Source organism: Nannospalax galili, unplaced genomic scaffold (genome assembly GCF_000622305.1).
Source record: "Nannospalax galili isolate Female #2095 unplaced genomic scaffold, S.galili_v1.0 scaffold510, whole genome shotgun sequence".
In the NCBI taxonomy this organism is placed as follows: Eukaryota; Metazoa; Chordata; class Mammalia; order Rodentia; family Spalacidae; genus Nannospalax; species Nannospalax galili.
Window position 1 is genome coordinate 1,415,968 of NW_008329677.1, and position 20,317 is coordinate 1,436,284.

The following is a 20,317-nucleotide window of genomic DNA, read 5'->3' on the forward strand; positions in this document are numbered from 1 at the left end:
AAATTTTTTTTTTTTTTTTTTTTTTTTTTTTTACTGTATTTTCAACCTTAAACATGGTTTGTCCAGGCATTTTTCTCTGGTCCTTTATTTGGTTGTAGGGCAGCCTTGTGATATTGTATTCTGGCACATGGGGGAACCTGTAGTAGTCTACATTCATGCTGATTGTTTTTATCTCCATGTAATTAATGTTTCCTTATCTTAGTTAGTTAATTAGAGATCTGCTTTATTAATTTTCCTAAATTTAAAGCATCATTCAATATTCATTTTAATTTTTCTAAAGAATGTGAATCAGAAGTGCTAAAAATAAATCACCCTACTCCATTTTTAAAGCAAATCTGTTTTGGAACAGGCGTTTCCATTCCTTAAGACTGTCTCCTTCATTGAATGATCATTCTAGGCATATTCAACTTACATGGGATGAAGATCCTGCAGGTCACCCCCCATACCTTTTTGCATCTTCATTTGTGCTTTAAATAAACACTAATCTCTGTAATTATGACATCTGTAGATGGGATCCTTTGCTATTTTTATATCTTCATTGCTAGTCAAACTTTCCAACATTTTTATGTTGATTGGGTTCTAAAATTTTATGTGTATGAGTCATGTAGGTAGGTACACCAATGTCATGAAATGCTAGTGGAGGTCAGAAGAGGGTGTTGAAATCCCGAACTGGGAAGGGTATCTGAACTGGAGTTGGGGATGGTTGTCAGCCACCATGTAGGTGTTAGGAATTGAACCTGGGTCCTCTGCAAGAGCAGCCAGTGCTCTTAAACGGCTCAGTCATCGCTCCAGCCCCTCAAATTCATTTTCTTATAAGCCAAGAAAAGTATTTTCCTTTGACCAATGATCACATATTGAGGTTTATCATGCTTGGGGACACATTTCCATTTTCAGTTGTCATTATTAAAGTCCTCCTCATCAAGTTTGTAGCATGTTAGGGTGGTACTGTCTCCTTTGACTGTGGTATGAACTAAAATTAGAATTCTTCTTTACTTTTTGTAATTTTACACTCATTTCTTTATTTGTGCATGCCACTGCTTATTAGGAAACATTGCGTGACAGGCACTGGTCCTGATGTAGGGGATACCAGATGGCTAGAGTGAGTTTTCTTTCTCCCAAGAAATCCAGCTGTAATGGCAGAGTGGGCCTTATACAAAGGGTCTTGTTGAAGTGGTCTCCTTCAAGGAAGTGAAATTTGAGTTTGATGTTAGCAGACCAACAGGGTTGTGGCAAGATGGAGCTATTCCCCTTACTCCATGGCAGCATGCTGAGTGATTAAATAGTCATATCCTGGAAGGAGTTTTTGGTATAAGAAGAACAGCATTCTTGTTTTGTTTGTTTGTTTGTTATTTTAAGCTAAAAATTGCATTCATTTTATTTTTAAGGTTATTTGGTTATTTTTACTTGGTTTCACTTGATTTTAAAGGTAAACAAGGGTTGACACTTAAGTGAAAGTATTCTGCCATCAGAGTTGAGTTATTATTTTTAGTAAGTGGTGAGAGCCTACCAAACAGCAGAAGAAAAGTTGCCTGTCCACATGGGTCCTTCTGAAGCAGAGGAGACTTGCAGCCCAGGCATTCACAGAATCCTTTCTTCAATGGAATTGGCAGTTCTCATCCTAAATTTTCTGGGTATTCGTTATTCTAAAAGTCAAGTAATGGAAAATATGTTCTTTTAAACTAAACCTGTTTTCTCCCAGGACAGCATCTTCTGAACATTTCGCCACACTCTGCAGCTGGGGAAGGGTTGCTGCCTGGCCTGTCTGTTCTTACACTGAACAGGTTTAGTTGGTTATTGTTTCAGGTAGATAACTGCCATGCATTAGTATGTAATATCGTCTTCATTCTTCACTGCTCTACTTTCTATGTGAACTTGAAATCAAGTGTGAATCGACTGAGTTATACTGCAATCATCTGGTAATAATTTGAAATAAAAGTTTCCCATATAAATTAAATGAAGGCTGGGAATTTTAAAGTACTCTATAGCATCTTGTATAAACTTGAGCTTACATTTCACATTATTCCTGGTCATGCAGTAGGTTTGGAAGAAAAAAGAACTATGGATAATCAGTTAAGAGAATGACAGATTCCCTGATGTGCTGATCAGTAGTAATACCTAATTTCGATTTTGAGTGTGCTATAATGGATTACCATACAGATGCAGCTGGGCACTGAGCATTAAACAGAGTCATGTGTTTTTCAGAAAAGTAATATTTATTCACACTGTGTGGCTTTCTTCAATTTATTTTATTTTATTTTCCAGTGAAACTAAAACAAGATGTCAATAGCTTATGTGGCATTCACAGCAGTGTAGTTTAGAATATGAGCTGCAGTAGCCAGATTGTACATTCTCACCCAAAGGTAGGCTTCATCTGGGACTTGAGGGACAGGCTTAGCATGTAGACAGGGTGGTTGTGTTTGACTTTATTTTTATTGACCCTCATAGACTTTAATCTATAAAAATAGTGCTTGTGATATTTGGGCAAAGAAAGAAACATCAGTAAACATCAGTATGGGTATTGTTTCATTCTCTGAATTGTGTGAGATTCTGTCCTTTTAGGAATCTTCTTTTTTTTAATATTACTTTATTTGTGTGTGTGTGTGTGTGTGTGTGTGTGTGTATACATGCGTACATCTGTGTGTGTGCGTGTTCCATGGTATATGTGTGGAGATCAGAGGACAGCTTGTGGGAGTCAGTTCTTTCCTTTCACCATGTGGGACCTGGAGATTGAACTCATGTCATCAGGCTTGGTGGCAGGCATCTTTAGTCACTGAGCCATCTTTCAGTCCTTTTTGGGTATACTGGCTCAGGCATTGGGCATGATGTTTCATATTCAAACCTTATTCAATTCTTTTTTTTTTTTTTCGGTCTTTTTGAAACAGGGTCTCCCTATAGCCCCAGCCATCCTGGAACTCACTATGTAGATCAGGCTGGCCTTGATCTTAAAGAGCCGCCTGCCTCTGCCTCCTGAGTGCTGGGATTAAAAGTACGTTCCATTATTTATTTATCTTTTTATCTTTTTGAGACAGGGTTTCCCTGTAGCCCCAGCTGGCCTGGAACTTGCTATGCGACTAGGCTGGCCTCGAACTCACAAAGATCTCTTGCCTCTGCCTCCCAACTCCTGGGATTAAAGGTGTATAGCACCATGCCCAGCAAATGTGAAAATTTTTATTGAGAAGTAACGATGATAGCCCTGACCTCGGAATAAACTAGAGGCTACTTTTGTGGCAGACTAACAGCATTCAGGCATCTATACACATCTTTTTGATGTAGTTGCTCTGTTTCCTGGTAATATATATATACATATATATATATATGGCCTATATCTATGTATATGTATTTATTGGTTCTGCACTAATAAAAGAAAACAAAGTCAGAAGTATCAATATGTGTTTTAGAAAACTGAAAATTGTGATTCTGTGCTCGTTTGGTTTCCTAAGGTCTAGAGACTAGGTCAGACATGAATCTAGATTAAGCAAGATCTATCCTGAATCTTTAATTTACCCAGCACCTTCTTGGAGCAGTGGCATCCGATGGTGATCCTGCCATGACGCCAGGGTATCAGGTCTCCTTGAAGGAGAATGTTGGAGAACATAGCACATCATGTCCCAGCTGTACTATGTGTTCAGCAAAATGAGCTGCCAGGAAGGAGGCAGCGAAGGTGCAGGAAAACCTCAGAGAGCCAGATTCCATCTACACGAGATTGTTTCCAGTTGAAGGGAAACAAAGCTAGCAGAGAACATCGGTCCCCGAAGTGGGGGTGTACTTACTTCTCTTAGTGTTTTACCCTTTTAATATGATAATAGCCTAATTAATAATTTGAGCATTATTGTGGCACACAAACAATGTGTTGCTCAGATTCCCTTTCAAGAAAGAATTTGCTGCCCAGCAGCAAGAGTGGCATCAGCTGAGGGCTTCCGGTGCCTTCAGCTTTCCAGTCCTGGTCAGCTCTTCTCACAGTCTCTATAGCCAGTGACTGAACAAGTGGGAGTTTAGGGCCTCCCACTGCTAGCTACTCAGGACTCACGATCTTTGCCCCAGAGCTCACACTCAGCTGGCAGTGACTGCCTTGCTCATCCTTCCTCCTTCCCATCCCTGGTTGTCCTGCTCATCCTGCTTCCTTCCCGTCCCTGGCTGTCCTGCTCATCCTGCCTCTTTCCCGTCCCTGGCTGTCCTGCTCATCCTCCCTCCTTCCCGTCCCTGGCTGTCTTGCTCATCCTGCTTCCTTCCTGTCCCTGGCTGTCCTGCTCATCCTGCTTCCTTCCCCTCCTGGCTGTCCTGCTCATCCTGCCTCCTTCCTATCCCTCCTCTGATGCTACTCATCTGTCAGCCCTTTTGAGTAACTCCATTGCAGCTTGTTTGCCAGAGAACTCATCTTGCAAATATTGCTGTTACTTTCTTATCAAAGACACTGAACTATCTCCTACTGTGTTTTTTCGTGGCTCTTGAGTGGCTTTTTTGTCTGGCAGCAGCCTAGACATTGAGTCCCAGGTTTTATTCTGAGTTCCAGAGTTGCTGGGTTCCTTGTTGAAACCTCCTTGCTGGTGATTCTTTCCCACTAGCTGCAGCTGCTTATCTCTGTGGGTTCTTGCTCCTGTCTCTTGTGTTCTACAGCTGGGGAGGACTGTTAAAGATTGCATTGTGTTGGTAGGAAAGTGCGCATGTGGGGGTTTATTAAGTTGTTCAGTAGGGCAGGCCGCCTTTATTTTAAAAATATTTTATTTATTATTTTTATTTTATGTGTATGTGTGTATAGGCTGCATGTAGGTAAGTGCACCCGTGTTGTGCAATGCCCGCGGAGAACAGAAGAGCCTGTCGGATCCCCTGAAACTGGAGTTACGGACAGTTGTCAGCTGCCATGTGGGTGCTGGGATTTGAACCTGGGTCTTCTGCAAGAAAAACCAGTGTTCTTAACCACTGGGCCATCTCTCCAACCCGGGCAGGCCCTCTTAAACCTTTTCTACTCATGACCCCCTTTTGCCAGACAAATTTTTAAAAATTTTTATTATTTTTATTTTATTTTTATGTGTATTAGTGTGTTGCCTGCATGTGTGTAAGTGTATCCGTGTCATGCAGTGCCCATGGAATTCAGAAAAGGGCATTGGATTTCCTGGAACTGGAGTTATGGATGGTTGTTAGCACCATGTGATTGCAGGGAATCAACTTCAGGTCCTCTTCAAGAGTAGCCAGTGCTCTTAACTGCTGAGCCATCTCTCTAGCCCTAGAGAAATTTTATATGATCTTGGGTATGTAGGTATATAAAATAGGTATACAAATCAAACATTTATTGGTAATAAATTACAGACTTAACTTTAAATAAGTTCTTTGGTGTACATATAATTGTATCATTTATTAAGATGAAAGCAAATTTTTGTACTAATGAAATGGACATGCTTGTTTATTTTTACATTAAGAGTTAAATCTTAGCTGAATATTTGCTATCACAAGATGTAGAACAAATTCCAAATTTTTCACAATTGATTAACATTTTTTTTATGATTGTCAATGCTGCAAATGCCTTGTATAAACACATAAAATGGCAGAAACATGTTTAAGGCTATTTTGAAAATTGCTACAATTTCTGTTCTAATCTCATTCCAAAATTGATATAATGATTTTTGTGAAACTTAAATCACCAATTTAACCAGCTGTTTTTAAAACCAAACACACCAGGGCTGGAGAGATGGCTCAGTGGTTAAGAACACTTGCTTTTCTTCCAGAAGACCCGGGTTTGATTCCCAGCTCCCACATGACAGCTAACAACTGTCCATAACTCCAGTTCCAGAGGATCCAATGCCCTCTTCTGGCCTCTGCAGCCTTTGCATGACATGGGTGCACTTACATACATGCAGGCAACACACTCATACACATAAAATAAAAGTAATAAATAAAATATTCTAAAAACAATTAAATCCTAGCTCAATATTTGATACCACAGATATAGAACAACTTCCAATTTTCCACAATTGATCAACTTTTTTTTTTTATGATTGTCAATGCTGAGAATGCCACTTTTCATAAACACATGAAATGGCAGAAACATGTTTAAGGCTATTTTGAAAATTGCTACAATTTCTGTTCTAATCTCATCCTAAAATTCGTTAATGATTTTTGTGAAACTTAAATAACCAATTCAACCAGCTATTTTTAAAACCAAATACACCAGGGCTGGAGCGATGGCTCAGTGGTTAAATGTACTTGCTATTCTTGTAGAGAACATAGGTTTGGTTCCCAGGACCTCATGGTTTCTCACAACCGTCTGTAATTCTGGTTTCAGGAGATCCAAAATCCTCTTCTGTCCTCTGTGGATACAGGCACATATGGGGTACACATACATACATGCAGACAAATACTCATATATATAAAGTTTAAAAAAATCAAATGCACCAACATAATTCAAGCCAAAGATACACCATTATAATACATGCAGAAAAGTGCTGGCAGGAAAGTAGTGAAAGTCTGTGTTGCCCATGATCAAACCCTTATGTTTCTATAAGAGCAGAAAACTTTGAATAAATACTGTACTTTATAAACATACAATAGTTTTGAATGTGAACTATGGTGTTTCAGGAAAGATTTGCTGGCATTGTATGATGTGACAGCATGTAAAGTGTAGAGTATGTATGTTGTGTAACCAAGACTGCAGTGAAGTTATGTGATGCAACATGGTCAAGCACTGCCAGCAATACCTTGGATTATGTGTTTAATTTTGAATTAGTTTTTGGTTGTTGCATATTCAGAAGCCTTATACAATTGCCAAATTTTTGTGACCACCCTACATTCAGTTAGGTGACCCTATTTGAGGTTGCACCCCACAGTTTAAGAACCTGGTCTATATAGGACTGACTTTTAAGGAATGTGGGTATGGCTAAGTAGTAGAGCACTTTCTTAGCATATGTGAGGCTCTGGGTTCTCTCAGTGGTGAGAACTGATTTTTACATCTTCTGATTACCTTTTCAAATTTTTTAATTTTTAAAAAAATTTGTTTATGTGTAAATATGTATTTCGTGTTTGTGTATGCCATATATATGTGAGTACTTGTGGAGGCCAGAAGAGGTTGTTGGATCCCCTGGGCTGGAGTTACAAATGGTTGTGAGCCACCTGATGTGGATGCTGGGAACTGAACTCTGGACCTTTGTAGGATCAGCAAGCACTCTTAACTGATAAGCCGTCTCTCCTACTCTGATTTCCCTTGTTAATGTAATGGAACTTATAAAACATAACAACCCAGTTTTTACAGTTAGCTCTTTTTTGCTTTACTCATCTAAAATTCATGTTGCATATTCTAAGAGTTTGATTATGGACAACACAGACTTTCACTACTTTCCTGCCAGCACTCTTCAGCATGTATTATAATGGCATATCTTTGACTTGAATTATGTTGGTGTATTAATTTCTCCCTCAGCCACTGCCTCTGCATAGTCTATGGAAGGGTTGTCGTGCCTAGCAATTGTTTGGCTGACACGTATCATGGATCCCCCAGGCAAGAGTGTTGAGCTCTCTGGTTTCATTTGTTACTGGCATCCCTTTCCTTATATTTTCTAGCATCGATAGCTTTTTCTCACTAGCTGTGTGTAGTCCTGAGTATTTCTGATCTTTACAGTAAGCATCTGTATAGCACCTCACACAGCAAGAATGTCTCCTTTGACCTGTGCACTTGTCCTTAGCGCCTGTTTACCTTCGTCATTCTTACCTTCCTCACACAGCTTCATCAGCATGCTGATATCACCAGGGCTTCATCTTGTCTTCTCATTTTAAGCTTTCTTTCACAGAGTCTCACCACCTCTCTTGGTGCTCTGTCTATTACTGTTCACACTTAATTTCAGATGTCCAGAACAAAACCTGGCATGCTCATTCTCTTGAAGTCTTAAATTCCTTTAACATCTTGAGTGAAAACACTGTCACCTGGGACGCTATGGGAGTCAGTCTTCAGTCCTCTTTTAACTCAAACCACTCTGCCTGCCTGTTCCCACAGTGTTTCCTCCTGAATATCACTATTGTTTGCTTCTCCTCCTATCCTGTACCTGTGGATATTCCTCCAATGAATTACTCTGATAATCTTCATTGATAGGTTGCCCACTCTTCCCAGCCATCTCAAAATTCATGTCTAGCTCTGGATCTTCTTCAGGGACTGCACACTGCTGCCCAGGAATATTAACCGGGAAGGAGCCTTACTGCCTCTCCAGTTCCAGCTCCTCCCTCTCACCCACCAACCAGCCAAGCTGACCCTCCAACTATTGCTGTTCATCCTGCAAAGGAGCTGCCTTGGCCTCTTGGCCCTCCCTTGTCCATCCTCTCCCCCTACCCTGCCCCTTTCTGTCCTGTTCTCTACTAGGCTAATGTAATTAGCCTTTCCAACATATCTTTCCAGGAAGATGAGCTACTTTCCCCTTCACCAAGTTTTTGTCAAGGTTACTCTGTGGGTGTGAGTGATATTTTCTTTGTGATCTCTTTTCACCCACTAACATAAAGCCCTACCTAGGAAGTAAGGACTGAATATTTTATTCTCGCTTATTTCCATGCTTTAGATGTGAAGTCTGGTGTCCAATGTGTGTTTGTTTCCTATTAGATAGGATTTGTGATGTGTGAATATATGTCAGCATTATTAGGCAATAATACCAGATATGGGATACCTTTTGGAGTTACGGGATTCAAAAATAGTGAGTAAGCTATTAGCCAGGTGTGGTAATGCATGCCTTTAATCCCAGCACTCGGGAGGCAGAGGCAGGTAGATCTCTCTAAGATTGAGGCCAGCCTGGTGTACATAGCAAGTACCAGGCCTACATAGTAAGTTCTAAGCCAGCTGGGGCTATAGGCAGATCCTGTCTTAAAAACAAAAACAGAACAAAAACAACAGCAACAAAACCGTTCTAATAATTATGAGGTCATACTTTCTTTATTTTAGTGGCAAGTCACCTTTTAATTATTTTTTATTTAATTAGCATATAAAATATTAGCTATCATTATGGCATTTTCAATCAAAATCTGTTTTGGTTGGTTCTCACCACGTCCTTCTACCCCCTGTCCCCAAGTCTCCTTTCTTTCTACTTTAATGTCACATTTTCCTTTTGCCCTTCCCCAGACAGTGCCTTTCATTATGGTTTTAATTTGCATTTTCCTGACGTTGAGCATTCTGTTCATAAATCTGTTGTTCATTTCTTCTTCAGAGAGATATCTACTCTAGACAGTTCATTATCTTCTTTCTTTCTTTCTTTCTTTCTTTCTTTCTTTCTTTCTTTCTTTCTTTCTTTTTTTTTTTTTATTTTTGGTCTTTTTGTGATAGGGTCTCCCTGTAGCCCAAACTGGCTTGGAACTCACTATGTAGACCAGGCTGACCTTGATTTCAGAGAGATCCACTTGCTGAGACTAAAGGCTTGGGCCACCACACTGGGGTTAAACTGATAATATTAAAAGATAAAAGATAATAATTATTGACTAGGATGTAGAGAAAAGGGAGCCCTGGTAACTGTTGGCAATGTAAATAGTAAAGCTATTGTGGGAAACAGTGTTGAAATTTTTGCATAAATGAAAAAGTAGCGTATGATTTACTTTTGGGTATATCTCTAAATAACTGAATTCAAAGAGATACCTGCACTAGAGTACAGATATGGAAACAACCTGGGTATCCATCAGTGAGTGAATGGATAAAGCAAACGTGGTAATGACAGTCAATGGATGCTATTTATTACCCTTTAAAAAGAAGGAATTCTACAGTTTACAAAAATATGCTGAATGTGGATGGTATTACACTAAGTGCAATAAGCAAACATACATTGACACATACTGCAGGGTCTCAGTGAGGAAACCTGAGAAAGTCAAAGTTGGAAAAATTGAGAATACAGTGGTAGATTTTAGAGACCAGTGGCAGGTTATGAGGTGCTGGGGGGAGGGTGGAGGGCAGAGGAAATTTTGTTTAAAGGGGACAGAGTTTCAGTTAAGTATTAAGAATACATTTTTCCGATCTATTGCATGATTGATCATGTATCTTATATTTTAAATTGCTAAAATGATAGTTTTGAAAAATAAAAAATAACAGGTATTGTGAAGAATGGATGTGTTAATTAGTTTGATAGAATCAGTTCAAGAGGTGTATACATATCAAAACATCATTTTGGCCTGGCATAGTCGTGCATGCCTTTAATCAGAGGGAGGTAGAGGCAAGGCGGATCTCTGTGAGGTTCAGGCCAGCCTGGTCTCCATAGGGAGTCCAGGCCAACTAGGGCTACAGGGAGCCCCTGTCTCCAGAAGATAAAAAAAAAAAAAAAAAAAGACCCCATTTATGGGGTAATTTTGTACCCCATAAATAGTTATTATTTGTCAATAACAATTTAAATATAAATAAGTAAAAATAATTTTGGAAAAAAAAAAAAAGGCCCAAACAGTCTAAGAAAGTCTGAAATGGAGGCTTTCCCATTCAAGAAAGAATAGAGAGAGTTCATATTGTGGCTTTCAGCATGAGATCAGCCTTGCACTGCTTTAATGTGTACAGTCAGGGATAATCTTTGGTATAGTTTATAGAGGTGAAACATTTATAACAGTCATACCAGTACATTTATCTTTTGTCTATTAGCTTATAAAAATATTTTCCAAATATGTGTCATTTATTTGTTTATTATTTATATCTGGGAGTTAAATGTCATTAACCCAGAGATACTAAGGAAGGCTAATATAAAAGTAGTACACATTTCACATTAACGTGAACATAGGGTCATAGTGAAGATCACAAATTGCCTACAGATTTAATAATTTCCCAAGTAAAAAGAGCTGAAAGCTCATTTCCTGAGTGTCTTCAGGACACCTGCTTGGCTAGGGAGAGATCCTTCAGGTGCTGGGGGTGCTTCAGGGAGTTAGACTAAAGGACTACTCCCTCCTGGCACTATTACACTTTTTATTCTTTCCTTTTTCTAAGTTTGAGAACAGTTTTCTTTAGAGCTCAGAGAAAAATAATAGAGAGGCAAACTGCAAATCTCAGCAGCTGCCAGGAGAAGGTAGATGAAGAAGAAGAAGAGAGGAAGCCTTGCCATTTGCAAAAGAGGTCAGCAAGCAGCCATGGGGCACAAGGAGGGGGGCTTCAGAAAAAGAGTGAGAAGCCCAAGTGCTAAGAAAAGCATGCTTAACATTTGTTTACTACCTCAAAAAGGAATTAGGAAAAGAAAATGAGGGACTGGAGAGATGGCTCAGTGGTTAAGAGCACTGGTGGCTCTTGCAGAGGATCCCGGTTCAGTTCCCAGCACCCACATGGCTGCTAACAACCATCTGTAACTGACACCCTCTTCTGATCTCCGTGGGCATTATATTAATTAAAGAAAAGTAAAAGAAAAAGTTATGCTTTCTGAGTCCTAAGTTGGAAAAACAGGCAGTCCTGTGCAGAAGCCCCATAGGGCTGCCTGCTGGAGAGGGCTGCAAGTACCTGCCTCATTATACTGTTAAAGTGAATTAAATAGTGGGATCCTTTCAGTTAGGGAGGAGAATGGTAAACAGGACAGAGCAGCTGAGTCAGAAAGCACCAGGACAGGAAGGTGATCACCAGGAGAAGCCCCAGTGAGGAGGCAACATGTGGAGGAAGGCTTGGGCAGTAGGAGGTGCCACCAGTGCAAAACTGTGGGTGGAAAGTGGCATGGTCTGAAGGAAGGGCCCTGATGTTGGAGGGAAATCCCCCAGTTTTGGCTTTTCCCTCTGGAAGTTGCAGCATATTCCTCTATTGTCCAGTGGGAACAAATGAAGTAGAAAATTAAGACAAAGAGACAAAAATTCAAGTATGCTTAAGTGAAGAATGCATTTCATTAGTTGCCTGGAAATATTCTCATTCAGGACATCTAAACATAACTGACTGCAGCTTTTAAAATGTTAGCTAGAATATTAGACTAGTTGAATCTAGAATAGAGACTATCATCATACGATAATAATACGTTATCAATTCCTAGAGATGTGTTTTGACAAAATATTTGGATTTCTTCTATATTAAAAAGATTTTAATTTATTTTTATTTTGTGCATATGAGTGTTTTGTCTGCATATATGAAAGGGCCACCATGTGTGTGCCTGGTGCCCTTGAGGGCCAGAAGAGGGTGCCAGATCCCCGGAATTGGAGTTAAAGATGGTTGTGAGCTACCATGTGAATGCTGGGAATTGAACCCAGGTCTTCTGCAAGAGCAGCCAGTGCTCCTAATTGCTGAGCCATCTCTCTAGCCCCAAATGTTTCTACATTTTTTTGTGGGGGGGTGACTTTTTGAGACAGGGTCTCCCTGTAGCCCCAGCTGGCCTGGAACTCACTATGTAGACCAGGCTGACCTTGAACTCACAGAGATTGCCTGTCTCTGTCTCCCAAGTGCTGGGATTAAAGGCATGCACTACCACACTCAGCTTTCTACATTTTTTTTTTTTTAAAGGTAATTGCACAGCCAGTAAAGGTACTCGCTGCTAAGTTCAGTCCCTAGGACCTATAGGGTACATAGAATTGACTCCCTCAGATTGTCATCTGACCTTCACATGTATCTCTCTCTCTCTCTCTCTCTCTCTCTCTCTCTCTCTCTCTCTCTCCACACACACATACAATAAATAATTTTTCAAAGTAGCTGCACTAAAAATAAAAGGATTCTTATTACCCAGGAATAACTTGCCAGAGTGTGTTCTAGAGTGAAAGGGAAAAAGAAAACGTCACTCTCACTGATTAGGCTTTTCTTTTTGGGAATTTCATACATATATATAATGTACTTTGATCAAATTCACTGCCTATTCCCTCCCCTCCAACTCTTCCCCTTGCCCTCCGCCACCACTTTTCCCTCCCACCTTCATGTGATCTGATTTTTAAAACCACTGAGTCCACTGAGTGCTGCATGGGTTGTAGGACCATCCCCTGGAGCATGGTAACTCCCAGGGGCCACATCCCTGAAGAAAACTGGCTCTCCCTCCCATAGCAGCCAACTTTTGGTTGGAGAGGGTACTTTTAGTAGCCCAATAAATTTGATATTTTTAAAATATTTTTAAGCCGGCCATGCTGGTACACACTTTTAGTCCCAGCACTTGGGAGGCAGAGGTAGGTGGATCTCTGTGAGTCAAGGCCAGCCTGCACTACGTAGCAAGTTCAAGGCCAGCTGGGGCTACAGGGAGACTCTGTCTCAAAAAGACCAAAAGAATTTAAAAATTTTTTTACTTATTTTTATTTTATATGTAAGTGTTTTGCCTGCATGTATGTAAGTGTACCACATGTGTGCAGTGTCTTGCAGAAGCCAGAAGAGGGTATTGGATTTCCTGGAGCTGGAGTTACAGGCAGTTAGCCGCCATGTCGGCACTGGGAATTGAACTGGGGTCCTTTGGAAGAACAAGTGTTCTTAACCACTTAGCCATCACTCCAGCCCCCATAAATTTTTTCTTTACCTACTAATGGATGCTTTCATAAGTATAATTCTAAAACCTATTTTTAGGCATTAATTTTACGAAATTCTTTAATTCCTTTTTTTCAAAAAATTTTTTACATTTATTTATTGATACATATGTACACATGCGCCACAGCATGTGTGGAGATCAGAGGGTGCTCTGTGAACCAGGTCTCTCCTTCCCCTTTTATATGGGTTCTGGGAATTGAACTTAGATTGTTCAGCTTGGCAGCAACTACCCACTGAAAAATCTTACTGGCCCAAATTTCATGAGATTCTTGTCAACAATTTTATATTGTGCCATCGAATTACTTGACCCTCACATTCTCTTTTGTTCATCTTTATTTCCTACTCTGTTCTTTGTTTAGAGATCATTAATAGTTATGATGAGGGGCTGGAGAGATGGCTCAGTGGTTAAGAGTATTGACTACTCTTGCAGAGGACCTAGGTTCTATTCCCAGCATTCCACATGGTGGCTACAAACTGTCCTTAACTCCAGTTCCAGGGGAATCCAAAGCCCTCTTCTGACCTCCACAACATTGCACAACACGTGTGCACTCACATACATGCAGGCAATATACTCATACACATAAAAATCAGATATATAGAGATTATAAATGCATGTGCAAACATCTTGGTGTCAGTTGCATTAAAAATGAATTTTCCTATAAAATAATAAATAAAATATTTAAAAAAATAGTTATGATGGAAATGGGAGGGAATAGGTAAAAAATTCTTTTAACATTTAAGTACTGTTATTTAATAAAGATACAATGATTTAGATTTTCCATTTCTTTTTTCTTTTGTCTTGAGTGGAATTAAATTTGGAGCAATAATCTCTTTAAAATGAACGTTTGGGGAAAGAAGCTTGCCTGAAGCAATTAAAAAACTCTTCCATGGGAATATAGTAAAGTGCAGTATGTGATACTGTTTCCTTTTATTTCCTCAAGTTTTGTGTGTGGCAAGTAGTATGGACCTGTCATAAAATAGATAATTTCATTTGGTATTTACTTTCTTTCTGTCTTTTTGTTGTTGTTTGTTTTGTAGAAAATACTGCAATTTCTACCTGAACGAATTTTCTTCCGATGGCATTACCAGAGTATAGGTAAGAACAATGAAGACAGATGTTGTTAGTGATACAGATTTCTACCAGCTGAATTTTCAGCAATGCTCTGGTGCTCACACCATCAAGATAGCTTATAGGAAGAAATATTAATAAGGGTACAATCATTAAAATCAAGAGAAGACTAGCATGGGTTTTGGAGGAAAATGTATTTCTCTCGCAACAACTGGTCAAAGTGCAGAGAATAAGTCACTGTGGAGTGCTCAGCCTTCGGTGGGACATCTGTATCATACCTTTTCCTCCTAAGGCTCAGGGAACATTTTGGAAGAGGGGCAGAAAGATTATAAGAGCCAGAGGCTGGGAGGAGTGCTTTGAAACAGTGTTTTCTGGACGTGACAGGGCGGTTACCCTCATGAACTTGGGTCAGCTGTGGTTGCCTATACAAGACCCACACAAGACCAAGCCAATTAGCATTCCAGCATGGAGCAGGGAGGGACTTAAAAAGAGACGTGAAGTTGGGAGGGGGAATATAGTGGGAGTAGGAATGGGGAATGGATATACTCGAAATCAAGTATATGTATGTATGTATGAAATTCCCAAAGAATAAATTTTAAAAATGTCAAAGAGAAAGCACGTCTCTTTCTAAAAGTGCAATTTGGGGGATATCGTTGGCACACTGGACTATTGGCTCCCCCTGGAGCTTGATATAAATGTAGTCTCAGGCCCCAATGGCACTTGCTGAACGTGGTGGTCTCTGTTTTAACAAGGACCACAAAGGGATTCTTGTGCATATGAAGTTTGAGAAGCATTGATCTAGAGTATTTTCTTAAATAATTTCACCTTGTTTCTTACCCCCCCCTCAAATTGTTCTTTAAGTCTCTATCATTGACTCAAAATTCCCCTGTTTAAATATTTAAAGATGTGGCATCCAGAGGGAATTTGAAATAAAGCAAGTAATGCTGCTGCCCTTTCTGCCAAGCTCTTAGTATCTGTCCACACACAATCGTGGTTTAATTTGCCCAGCCTGGTTGAGCATTCCAGGCCCTCCCTTGTACAGTACATTCTGCCTTCTGTTTCAAGAGTGCCTGCTTCAATCCTTCTGCCAGGCAAGGGTCTGCCGCTTGCTGCAATTTTCCTTCCCTTTCAGATGGTTATATTGGAGGAAAGCATGACCCTTACCTTATTGAGGGAGAGACATTTGGTACAATCCTCTGGGGCAGAAGCAAAGAGCATCTCACGATCTTTGTTTTGCATGGGCCTGTTGCCCAGTAGGTGACTAGATGAGAAAAGTCTACAGAATAGCAGTTGCTGGGAAGGGAGTATAATGGGAATAGAGAAGAAAAGTTGAATAGTTCTGCTCATAGGGATTAATGGATGCTCTGAGAGAAGTAACTTCTACCTGCATCTTGAAAGGTGAGCAGGACTTCCTGGTTGGGAGAGCAACACATACAAAATCACAGAACTGGAGAAAAAACATGGCATCATCAGTAGCTATTCCAAAATCCATACTCCTAAATTTAATTTAGGATTGGTTTTATTAAAACATGTAATTGACTATTAAAGAAGTGAATTCAAGTTTTGTGTTATAAATTTAAATTTAACAAAAGTACAGCTTGTATAGCATACACATCCAGAAGAGCGCCTTGACCTTCAAATCACTCAAGTACAAAAAGAAAGTTTCCCTTTAAATCTTAGCAAGTTGTCCCTAGATTTCTTCTGCTTAATTGAAGCTTTGAGCTTTTGTGTTTAAATTAAAGTAAGAATAAAAAATTTAAATGTAAAGTATCATCTAAAGAGGCACCTTGGGGATTTGTGATGTTCTGTGGTGTCTTGGGAAAGGATGACAGTGAGGAACAACTGCACACAGTATTCCTTGTGCTAGGTATAATCCTTCTCTAATTTTGTTTATCTCGTTTATATGAAAACCATATTTTCTTCAGATAGCACTTTAGAATGTCTGAAGATTAGTAGACTCACCTCAGCATGACTGAACTTAGTAGAACTCTGAAGATTAATTTGCATTTGTGTTGTGAAACTTTAAACATCTAGTAGGCAGTATGTGGTATAGCTTTAATTTTGCCTAGAGCCACAAAAACTAGTTAAAATTGCTGGCACAAGTAACTCTTTACCCAATTTAGTAATATCTAAGTGGGACTGGCCAGAGGCCTCAGAGGTCCTCCCTGGGATTGCAAAGTTCTATCTTCTAGCCATTATAGTAGCTGTTTTGTTATTTATGCAGCAAAGTGGTCTTTATGATGTGATCAGCCTGAGCCATATTTCAGATTATGGAAGTATGAGCATTTGCGTATAAAGTCATTCTTATTTGCCAGTGATGCTTGTGTACTTAATGCTTGTGTTAAATAGGCTCTTTGGCGGGGGGGGGGGGACGCATTTTTGCAGTGTTAAATCAAGTAGATACTGGTGTGTGTCAAGGTCCACATCTCTCTTACATTGATCCTTAGACTAGGTGTGCTTTGGAATCAGAGCTTATTTTGAAGTTAAAGATTTATTTTAATTATGTGTATGTATGCTTATCTGTGTGTGGGTACGTATACATGACTGCAGGGGCCAGAAGAGGATGTTAGATCCCCTGGAACTGGAGTTACAGGCAGTTGTGAGTTGCCCAACATGGGTGCTGGGAACTGAACTCTGATCTGCTGCAAGGCCAGTATGGTTAGTTGCTGAGCCATCTCTCCAGTCCCTTGATTTGAGTTTTAGATCAGCAGTGTATGCATTGATACATGATGAGGCAAACGACTGAGAATGTCCACAGTAGTTAATGTCTGTGTCACACCCCCAGGGTCGGTATAGCAGCCTGACTAGTGAAAATTCATTCTGGAGTTTAAAATACGAATATTTGGCTATCTGTGGAGTAACCAAATTCCAGGTAGCTCTTATCGAGTGTGGCCACACTGACCAGGTCAGGTCCATTCACTGCTGCCCCACAGAGGGAAGGTTTGGTTTTCACAGCCTCTGGGTTTTTTGTCATTATATTCATTTCTAGCTTACTTGGATCTGTTGAACAGTAATTTGAGGTCTTGACTGAGTTAACACTAGAAACTCTACAACTGTAGGAAAATCCCGAATATGGAAGGAGAGCTCTGTGCCCTGAGCACCACTGGTCCCTTGACTGAGTGCAGCCTCCCAGCAACACAGGCACTTCTCTCAGCAGTGCCAGGCATCCTTGCCAGTGGGTGACTGCCTCTATACAGAGACTGGACTAGAACCTTTATGTCAAACCCAGTATGGCATGTTGTCTCACACCAGAACTGACTGTTCACTACCAGAAAATCCTGAAATAAAAGCCCTTACCAAATTCTGGTAGCTGCAGAAGCTTTTCACTTCTACAGCTACGTTTACCCAAAGAAGAAAATAGTTTGAAACAACTACCATCATGCCGAGTCTGTTTTTTATTATTGCCATCTTGTTTTGTCTGTAGCAATCAGAAATGTGTTTCTCTTAAAATGCTTTTTAAAGGAAACAGTGTCTGCGGTTTCTCCTTGCTTCAGTCTTTAGGGCTAGCTTTTGGGGCCCCTGAGATGACTCAGTGGGTTAAGATGCTCCATGCTTGATGATCTCAGTTCAGTCTCTGAGACCTGCGTGGTAGAAGGAAAGAACTGACTCCCAAAAGTTGTCTTATAGCCTACACACACACACACACACACACACACACACACACACACACACACCCCACATACACACCCTCAATACACACTAAGTAGACAAATGTAATTTAAGGCCTTCTTTTTTTTTTTTTTTTTTTTTTTGCTATAAATTGGTGTCACCTGTTTCACAGTATGAAACAAAATGGGTCCTTATTCCAAAAAGAGGTCCTGCTTCAAATGATGCCTGCAGAGCAGGATCAGAGGCGTGGCTGGTTCAACACTTGTAGCTCTGTGATACGTACACCCATGACTGAACTATTTGAGAATTTCCATTGCTGATAACAAATGTAAAAATTGTTTAAGCTTTTCCTGAAGTCCTTTTTAGGCCTGTAAATAAGGTGGATAAAGTGACCGCTTGACAATACTGAGAGTTGACAGGAACTAGTGTAACAAAAATGGCAATAACAGCAAAACAGAGATGCTTGATAGAAGAGCAGGCTCTAGCACGTCCCCATATGTACGTGTGACATCAACACAGGACTGAAGTTATTGTGTTTGCTTTGAAAGAGTTTACTGTTCATGATCATCTGAAGGCAAGTTTTCTACCTGGTTTAATGGGTGAGAGGATATATTTTATATTATAGGTATTTTATAGAAAAGTGCTAAAAATAAATAACCTTTAGGCATAAAGGGATAGGACTCAGTAAAAAAAATTTGTACATGTGCACTCTCATTATATTTTTGATCTATAAGTTGCTCTTAAGTCTAATTTATTCCACTTGTTTCTCTTAATATACTATAAAAACCAAGCGCATGAGTAAACTGAAATTTTTTTTTAATTTTTTTTATTTTCAGCCTTTTCCCTGGCTTTATACCTGGGGCTGTTCATTGTGGCCCCACATGGCCCCTACATGAGAACACAACTTCTGACCAGCTTTATTTCTCAAAGTTCTTACCCCCTGGATTCTCCCTCTGAGGAGTCCAAGTTGGGGAACCCATCTTAGTTTCCTCACAGTCCATCCTTTCTTGTACTTTTCCCCTATGGATTTGGCCTCCTGTGCATTTGAATTCACATTTTGATTAAGTTTTGACATAAGTACATACTTGGGAAATAATTGCTACCATCAAGATAATTCACGAAGCATCACCTCTCCAAAGTTTTTAATTTCAAAGAAATGCAATTTATCAATTTTTACTTTTATAGATTGTACTCTTAGAGTCATATCTAGAGAAGTTTTTATTAATACGAAGTCATAGAGATCTTGTGTTTTCTTCCTTCATTCCCATTTTCCTCTTCCCCTCTCTTTCCTTCTCTTCCCTTTTCCCTTTCCTCTTTCCCTCCTTCACCAACCCTTTTCCCTCTCTCTCCCTCCCCGCTCTCCTCTCCTTCTCTCCCATTGCATTTTATTTTTTAAATTATTTATTTATATTTATTTATTGTTTATGTGTGTATTCATGGGTGGGCACCTGCTACAGATCATATGTGGAAGCTAGAGGAAAACTCCCAGGAGTTGTTCCATCTCCTCCACCATGTGAGTCCCTGGGATTAAACTCAGGTTATCAGACTTGGTGGCAAGTGCCTTTGCCCTCTAAGCCATCTCTCCAGCCCACAGTTTGGTCTTTAAAAACTGTTGTGGTACACGCCTTTAATCCCAGCACTTGGGAGGCAGAGGCAGGCGTATCTCTGTGAGTTCGAGGCCAGCCTGGTCTACATAGTGAGTTCTAGGACAGCTGGGGCTACAGGGAGACCCTGTCTCAAAAAGACCAAAAAAAAAAAAAAAAAAAAATCGAAAAACCTGTTACATTGAAGCAGTATTATTCTTGATCACTGAGTATTTTCTGTGCTCTTCAAATGTTGTACAAGCCTTGCTCCTGGTATTCTTGCTGCCTCTTCAAAAGTCATAAGACATTCATATGATATTTATACTTAACATACAGTAAAAGTTCATTGATTTAAATTGAAAGTTCATTGAATCAGTTCAACTAATTAGATTTTACTAAATTATTTTTTGTTATATTGAGTAAGTAGCAAAGTGACAGTCTATAGGGTCAGTGAGACATTAAGAGATTAGGACCCTAGTTTTAGATATGATGGTGGTCACAGTTCAGAAACTACAGAAGGGTTCTTGAGATTATGAGTGGGTCTGGCTACTAAATTCTAAAGACTATTCACCTATCTAGTGTATATGTTTACACTATCCACATAGTTATGGCTTGCTTTAGTGGTTGAGACGCTGGCTGTTTTTCATGGGGAAACATCTCAAATACATCAGT

General features: G+C 39.8%; 1 protein-coding gene across 2 annotated transcripts in view; it reads left to right on the forward strand.

The window, feature by feature from the left end:
* Ralgapa2 (Ral GTPase activating protein catalytic alpha subunit 2) overlaps nucleotides 1-20,317 on the forward strand; it is a 371,371-nt gene that overhangs the window by 74,676 nt on the left and 276,378 nt on the right. For both annotated transcript variants that reach the window (XM_029567609.1, XM_008841311.2), the window contains exon 4: nucleotides 14,423-14,480. In XM_029567609.1, coding sequence (XP_029423469.1) covers nucleotides 14,423-14,480 — 58 coding nt within the window. The remainder of the gene's footprint in view (nucleotides 1-14,422; nucleotides 14,481-20,317) is intronic.